At 37.4% G+C, this 8745-nt stretch overlaps 1 protein-coding gene across 1 annotated transcript; it reads right to left on the reverse strand.

The window, feature by feature from the left end:
- Positions 1 to 7653: 7653 nt before the first annotated feature.
- Positions 7654 to 8193, reverse strand: LOC120291629 (UDP-glycosyltransferase 91A1-like). The gene is made up of 2 exons (XM_039309291.1): positions 8087 to 8193; positions 7654 to 8038 (listed from the first exon to the last, which is right to left on the reverse strand). Exons 1-2 carry the CDS (start codon positions 8191 to 8193, stop codon positions 7654 to 7656), a joined length of 492 nt encoding a protein of 163 aa, XP_039165225.1.
- Positions 8194 to 8745: the final 552 nt, after the last annotated feature.

Below are 8745 nucleotides of genomic sequence, written 5' to 3' on the forward strand. Positions count from 1 at the left end.
AGAAAAAAAATTTCTGGATTTTTCGATGTTTGTTTCATGGGAAAAAAAAACTATATACATAATCCTACATGTCAATAACTGATTTTTTTTTTTTAAGGCAAGAAATGAGTTGAGTTAAAAACGATATGTGAGTTATGCAATATTAGTAAAGTCAAAAGTAGAGGTGGCTGCAGCCAAGTTAGCTAATTATTATCTTTGGGACTTCGTATCTTCTCTTCATGTGCATTGACTTATATGATTCACGGGAGAGATGTTACTTCTTATTCTGTTAAAGTTTTGATGTACCAAAACAAATATCACACGAGATAAACTATCGAGAAACAAATTATGACCAGCTGAAAAGATTTAGGTACTTTACTTTCCAGTTGAGGAGGAAATGTCATTAGTATAAATTGAGGGTTATATTTCTGTTGAGATAAACTATTTAAGTCAAGTAGAGTGAATTTAGAGTTTGTCATTCCTAAGTAATTGGATTTTGCGAATGAATGGTGGATAGAACTAATATTATATAGTGCGTAAATTTGTATAATTTAAAAAAAAAAAAAAAATTTGGCCCTATATGATAATCGGCCAAGAAGTGACTATTTCTATTCTTTTGTTATTCTGAACAAAAAGAAACAGAAATCTATTTGTTAATGTCAGCTAATTTTTTTGTCATTTGGAATAAATTTGAAACCGAATCAAGAAATTAAAAAAAAAAAATGCTTCTTTATTCTTAGAAACAATTCAAGAATCGAGTAATTTTCTTTTTCTTATTCCCTCTCTGCAATGTGGTGGCTGGGCTTCCTCGAGGCTAGCGAGGTAATCGATTCTCGTTTGGTCAAAAATCAGCTAGAGGAAGAAGAAAAGGAGAAGGAGGAAAAAAAGAAAAAGAAAAAAAGAGGAGAAAATATAATAAGATTATTTTAAAATTAAAAAAATTATAGGTTACAAAAAATTTGAAGATCGTACCAAATACATTTTTATTCCGGAAATAAAAATTTTATATAGTTACTAAAGACTTTCAAATACTCAAAAACTTATCCTAGAAACAGAGTAAAAATATATTTTTGAGTAGAAATTATTTTCATAAATAGAATGATTACTAAATAGATCTTTAGTGGAATTTGAGGTGAATCTGATGAACTTTGGAAAAATTAATTTAGTTGATCTAATAAAGTCGCTCTACACCTTAAATGATCCGGACAGCTTTTCACTCTCCCACCTAATTTACCAAGCCGAAATAAAGAAGCACGTGCCGCTTGGAGAAAGTGGGGCCCGTCCTATGACAACTCCCCAAGATGACCGGACCCGTTTCGATGGAGCCGAGTACTTATGTGGGCATGATTGAACCTTACAGAGGATCGTATGTTCCAATGTTTGGCCCCAATGCATGATGCATGCCACCGACGGTGTACCACTACAGTAGCTCTCATAAATTCTGAGAAAATATTGGTTGCTTCTAACGTGCAAATTCAATTCAGTTCTTTACCAAAAAAGGAACATTCAATAGGAAGGGCCATAAGGGTACGACACGTGTCCAACTGGCCCAAATTTCAGACTCTTTCTTCTCTCTCTCTTCATTCCAGCACACATCTCCGGCTTCCCCTTCGACCCCTTTCGCGGTCTTCGTGGGGCCGCAGCACTCGTCGTTGAGGAAGTCAGGGACGGAGCTCGTCGCAACGGGCCCAGCGGCCGCATGGAAGAAGGGCTTTAAAGGGACCCGCACGCGGCGGCCGGCGAGGGGGTTGGCAAGTGCACGTCCACGTTGCACGCGGCGCACAGGGCGGCGGCGTCGACCCTGCACGCGAAGGCTACCGGCGTGCACTTGCATGCCTCGCACATCCACGCGCGCTTGTGGCGGGAGGCGAGCTTGTTGGCGCCATGGACGCCGATGTTGTAGGGCCGGCAGAGGAAAGCCGCATAGGCCTTATAGAACACTATGGCCGCGGTGGACCTGCAGTTGTCACACGCCCTAGTGCTAGCCCGCTGCCGTCTTCCGAACTCTTAGGTTGCACATGACAAAATTTCTGAAACAGAAATTGATTTCTGACAAAAAAATTAGTTTTTCAATTTCTATTCCCGAACAAGTTTACGAAAAAAAAACCCGTTTGATAACGATTCAAAATTTCTATTTCGAAAGCAAACCGTTTGATAACGAGAATAAAATTTCTATTTCTATGAATAGAAATTGATTAGATATCAACATAGAAAATCCTCTAATACAAAATAATAGTCGAAATAATACTAAAACAACATAGGAAATCCTCAAATGCAAAATAATAGTCAAAATAATACTAATACATTATAAAAGTTGAAAATACAATTTCATGGAATTTCTGGTATATTATTATCCCTTACCATTTTATTGGCAATGCTTTTCCTAAGCGTATTTATTTGGTTTCTCTCATCGGTCAATGTATCGTTTGCAAGTTTATCTTGCGCAGGTTCAGACAAGTATTACGGAAGCATAAATATGGATGCCATCAATGGCGCCTATACAGCCCTATCATTTTATCAAACACTAGTATTATACAAGATTATCAACAAAATAAAATTGATGGTGTAAAGGAATATATGAGAATTCTACCTTGAAGTAATGTTTATGGTTAGGAACTAATCGGGGGAATGTCGGTTTATTTTGATTCTCGAATTGAATCAATCCAGTTGCTCATTCCTAATTTCTTTATTTTTGCTCAATGAACCTTTAATGGCCCTTGCATAACAAAAGAGAGATTCTCTTTAATCTCTTGTCTTCGAATTAAAATTCAAGATTGTGTAACAATCTAATTATTTTGATTTTGCAAGAATTTTGAATCCGTAAAGAAACAAGGTTAAATTTCTAGGCACGTTTTTTATTCATCTATTACGTAAAAACTTTTTTTTCAAATGGCCATGCGCGCACCCTTTCTAGGAGGAAAGAGCCCCATTGTTTTTAAGTAAGCATTTAAGAACTTTGGTCGTTTTTGAAAGTTGGGGACCCATTCGATTGTCTTTCATCCTAAAAGAAAGTTATCAAAAAAATGAAAAAAAAAAAAAAACACGAGCAAAATAAGAATAAGAAAATTAGCAATAATTTGTGAAGTTGTGGTTATGAGTGAATTAAGTTAGCAAGAAAGCGCAATGTTCTTTTATATGGTTTGATTTCAGCTTATGATTTCTATTTTAAAGCGAAAAGTTAAAAATTTTAGCTTCTGATTTCTTCAATTTCATTTACGGAATGAAATTTGTTTTTAGAAATAAATCAAATCAGTGCGTTAAACGGATTTTGTTTCCAAACTGTTCGGCGAAGCAGAAACAAGAAATCGAGAAATAGAAATTTTGTCATTACGCGCGCCCTTAGTTGCTGCAGTTGCATCGAAACCCATCGTCCGCTGTTGCCAAATGACACCGCTGGAATTGCCGAACAACTGAGCGTGCAGAGGAAAGAGAAGAAAGAGTGTGAAATTTGGACCCGCTTGTGACACGTGTCCCATCCTTATGGCTCATCTTATTTATTGTGTTGGCACATTCGACAGAGCCAATATTTTCTCATAAATTCGACGCCATGCGTCCGCCCTCGACGCCTTTCCCTCTGCGTCCGTCGTGACCCACCCAATCATCCCTTCTCAATGGCCCCCCATAGGATATTTCAATAATTTTAAATTATTAAAAGCCATAATTATTGTAACCATCTTTCTACTGTCATCAATTTTCGTCACGGTTTCGTCTGCCATTCATATATAGCAGCAATTTAATGGTTGTACAACGTTTCTCATTTATTTCTTCATAAATTCTTCATTATTTTATACCGACTATATAATAACATTTTTTTGCCTATAAATTATTACTCTGAATATATTTATAAAGTGATGTGGATATTATCAAAACATATTCTTGTTTACATATCTTTATTTCTCTTTTTTATTAGGTTATACATGTTCTTTCTAATATTTAATCTGGAATATAGAATGCCTATTGCATATTGAGATGATAATCGCTAGAGGCTATCGCATAGAGTTTCGTACTCCAAGGAGGAATTTTCTATCAAGATTCCTTTTCAAATTCGCTTTACCATCTATCTATTTAATTACCAATTTCATTTTAAAGATAAAGTGTGGACAGCCTTATGGCTTCCTCATCCTCCACTTAAGCCGCCTAAGTTGCCTTTCACAACCACCGCCACCGCCACCGTCATCGCCACCGTCACCGCCGTCATCACCATCGGTGGTGCTCATTTCGCACCAAGGGTGGTGTTCATTTTGCTATGGACAGAGAAAGGGAGAGGGAGGATAGTGGAAGACCAATTTTGACCTTTGTAGTGAAGAAGTTGCTATGGGAAAATGCACCAGGAATCACGAAACGGGCTTGTGATTTGCGCTTAACAAATGACGGGCCGATTAGGAACGATAAGGCCCAAGTAAATGGTGCTTGCTTTTGCATACTAACGGTTCTCATTAGTAAGGGTTCATCATTTGCCTGATCGGCCTTTTATGATAACTTGAGTATTGGATGTGAAGTCATTTTCATCTAATGAGTAATGATAGACATTTGTGGGATCGTGTATATAAAACTTCTTAAGTGCATTCATTGCTTAATTATCATCGGCTGTTAAGAATATTGTAGTTCACAATTTCACACAATTAAGATGTAGAATGAAAAGCTGATACATCCTGATTAACAATGCACCAAAGACAAAATTCAAGGATCAACTTAATCTTGAACTTGAGATATTAAAGTTCAAAACTAAAGTCACAATTGAAATTTCAATACTTTTTTTTTCTAATGGTACATTCAATGCATGTAGTTTTTAAATGCTTAAACATGGAACAATATATTCATCTAATGGCTTAAATTTTTAACGGTAAAAGCCAATAAAAACCCCAAATTTTGTCAACTTTGGCATATTTACCCCAAACTTTTTTTTTTGACATAAAAAATTCCACATTTGTACTCATACAACACATTTAAACCCCAAACACGTTTTTTGTTACACCTAAAACCCCAAGCTTTTTTGGTGACACAAAAAAAAAAAACCCCAAATTTTTATTTGTGTGACATAATTATCCCAAAAATTTGGTGTCACAGAAAAAAGTTTAGGCTTTTAATGTCCTAATTTTTTTTTTTTTTGAGTAAATGCGTCACACAGGTAAAAGTTTTAAATTTTTTATGTCACAAAAAAAAAATTGAGATAAATGTGGGGAAAATTATCTAAAAAGTCTTAAACCTATTACACTTTTGCTAATTCAATCTTAAATATTTTAACTTTGCTAATTCAGTTCTAAATTTTTCACTTCTTATCAATCGAGTCCATCGACCAATTTTAGCCAGAAAATGCTGATGTGGAGGCTGCTGGTGCCATGTAGGATCGTTGGTGCGACATTGACAATTTTTAATAACATTTAATATTTTTTTTTTGAATTTTTATTTTTGAATTTTTTTTTTTTTTTTCTTTTATTTCTTTTCTTTTTGGCTTTCTTCTTTGCCTTTTATGGTAGCCGGTGGCTGGTTGTCCCCTATGGCTAGCCAGCCATCAGAAAAAGGCAAAGAAGAAAGCCAAAAATAAAATAAAATAAGAAAAAAAGAAAAAAAGGGAAAAAATAGAAAAAATAAAATATTTTTAAAAATTATCTACGTTAGCGCCGGCAGTCCACGTGGCACCACCGTCGTGCACATCATTATTTTCCCGCCAAAATTTGTTGGATGAATTCAATTGGCAAGATGTGAAAATGTTTAGGACTGAATTGGCAAATTTAAAAGTTTATGACTTAATTGGATAAGTTTAAGATTTTTTGGACAATTTTCTCGATAAATGTGTCACGGTGGAAAAATTTGAGATTTTTTTTGTCACAAAAAAGTTATGATAAATGTGTCATTCAGGGCAAAGTTTGGGAGTTTTTTTTTAATGACTTTTTCCAATTTTCAATAGGGTTGGCAATGATCTCACTGAGTACCATGGTATTTCCTGTTGTATGTTAAATCAACATTCTTATAAATATATTTTCCTCATGATATCAATTTAAGGTGTTACATATTCATTTGAACTTTGAAGAGGTTAATTGAGTGTTTTATTCCAAATTCCTACATTTGCATCACAACTTAATTTACTTGGATGAATTTTGGAGATTGAGACCATTGCCCTATGAATGAAACCATATGTCATTTCATGGATGAAGAGATTGCTGTTGAGACTTGTATTCACTTATGAAAATTGGGATAAGTGTACGGGAATTATAAAAGTTGTTACTAAAGTGTAATCGAGTCTTAAAATTTTCAAATAATGCAATCAAGTTTTAAAATTTATCAACTTTGTGCAATTAAGTCATTCAATTAAGTCCATCCAACTTGTCAAATAGAAAAATATTATCAAGTTTTAGGATTTGATTTGATGATAAGTTCTAGAACGCGATTGCATCAATTTGATAAATTTTATGATTTGATTGTACTATTTGAAAATTTTAGAACTGAATTATACTTTCGTAATAAGTATTAAAACTTCATAAAATACTTGTTTCATGAAATTTGTGGAGCCGGAGGAGTCTCTTGCCATGAAACCTATTCATCTGTACACATTCACTTTTTCACAACCGAAATGTTGGCTTAGAAAGGAAAAAAAGTCAACTTGGACAAGACGAAGCGATGCAACTTGTGAAAGGAAACAAAATCCTTGGAAATTAATAATGGGTTTTTGAGACCATGCTAGCACGATTTCGCTACGGTTTTGCTGCCCATTTCTTCTCCAGCAACTCATCTAACACCGAAATTAATAATGGATTTTGAAGACCATGCTAGCACGACTAAATAGGTCCAAGTTTTGGCAAAAACGGCCAAAAAATTGGCCCAAATCAAACAAAATTCCCTTAACGCAAACCCTTAACCACTGTAATTTTTGCTGCCTAATTAGCCTCCAACGAATACCGATATACCGAAATAACTCATGGTTACTCTTCCTCATGGCAGTGCGACTGCACCGGCCGAAGTGAAGCGGTGGGTGGCCAGAATTTGCCAGGAATCAACGATTTTCCTCTTGACCCCAATATGGCCGAATTACTGTTCATATTCAAAAGGCCTGAAAAAATACACCAACAATTGACAAAAACAAGGTAGAGGCACTAAAATTGCTTTGATACCAAATGTTAGACATAACAATCAATTATGGAAAAACAAGATCAAAGTAAAACAAACCTCCAGCCATTGTTTTTTTTGGTAAAGGACCTCTAGCCATTGTTTGTATTGCGTTTATTAGAAATTCACAGAGATTCAACGAAATTACAGGCATACTCTATTAACCCAAACCCTTCACATACTGATGGGGTATTGCAAAGTGAGAGTTTGCATTAGACCCCATGATTACTCTTAAAAAATGAACGATTGTTTCTTTTATATATCATCTCCCATTAAAACGATTATCAAATAGATGGTTGTTACAGAAAGGTGTGAAGTGTGGAAAAACTGCATGTAAAAGAAAATGTGGGTCTGAAAATAAAGGATCACATTCTACATATCCTTGACCCAACACTCGGCTTTCGATCTTGGAAGGGATACTACCCCAGCCGGCCTTTCGGCCTACCACCCTTCGTAGGGCAAACTTGACTTTTCAATCCCACGCGCCAACTCGTGCATGGACTCTTGACTGAGAGCCACCTCGGTGCCGAGAGCGACATAGAACACCGACTTCTCTTCCCTATCATCCAATCATTGCTTTAGCTCGCTCCATCTTCCATCTCCTTCGTGGCATCTTTTATTCTGGGGTGGCAAAAGCCCCAACGGAACCACAGGACTCGTGTATAGCTTCTTGAGTGGACTCAACGGCTCGGCCTCAAACTCGCTGCAGGCCCTCACGGCCACGATATCGCGACCCTGTATCAACCTACCTGACCTTTTCAAAATGGACATGTCAGTGTCAAAGTCCACGAAATCCTCTTCATTAATCATCTCATGATGCCTGTATGCGACTTTGGTGGGGTAAGTAACCCACTCAGGGACGACTATCAAGTCCTTCACCGTCTTGGCCCTGGCCTGACCGTCGATCAGAAAAGATGGCAGGCTGGCGAAGGCGAGGGAGTTAGCATTGTATATGCTGAAGAACGCCGATATAACACCCAATCATCTTGCCTTTTAAAGTAACCAGAAAGATATGAAGTCTTGGATCACCCAATCGACATCCGAGCTCGCAAGAAACTCGGCGACAGCTAGCTTAAGCATGTTGTATGCCTTCTTAAGGTAAGGCATCATGTTATGCGGCAACTCGGAGGTCGACTTAGCTGAGTCGGGGAGGCCATGGACGCGGGGCAAGGGAACCTCGACAAGGGTTATGGAGAGAGGGAGGTTTCCGGGGAGCTTCTAGAGGTTTTTCGGGGTGAAGATGAAGGAGACGCGATGGCCCTTTCGAGCTAAGAAGGTGGCGACCTCGAGGAAGGGCATGAGGTGGCCGTAAGCGAGCCATGGGAACGTTGCAACGTGGAGCTTCTCTTTGTTTTCCGTGGCGGTGTGTGGAAGGAAGACGAAGTGGAAAGGGAGAGTTTAAAAGAGAAACCAGCTTACGGTGGAGCGTGCACGTGCCTCTACTCGGTTCACTTGATCCAAAGGATAAGGTCAGGCATGATGCCGGAAGAGAATGAGATTAGTTAACTTCGCTACACACGTGCGATTTTGCAAGTAAATGGCATTCTAACATCGGGGCGAGTGTTTCTCATGCAAAAGTTTTAGTTTTCCTTGTGTTGGGAATAACGGATTCCCGAAAACCGGATTCGACACTAAATCGAACCCCTAAAGCAATGCGGAAGA

Source organism: Eucalyptus grandis, chromosome 3 (assembly GCF_016545825.1).
Source record: "Eucalyptus grandis isolate ANBG69807.140 chromosome 3, ASM1654582v1, whole genome shotgun sequence".
Classification (NCBI taxonomy): domain Eukaryota; kingdom Viridiplantae; phylum Streptophyta; class Magnoliopsida; order Myrtales; family Myrtaceae; genus Eucalyptus; species Eucalyptus grandis.

Excerpts from the sequence above, each read along its gene's own strand:
- LOC120291629 (XM_039309291.1), bottom strand. The coding sequence starts at position 8,193 with ATGATGCCTTACCTTAAGAAGGCATACAACATGCTTAAGCTAGCTGTC. Across the intron at positions 8,039-8,086 it reads CAAGACTTCATATCTTTCTG|CATATACAATGCTAACTCCC; the intron begins GTTACTTTAAAA and ends GGCGTTCTTCAG.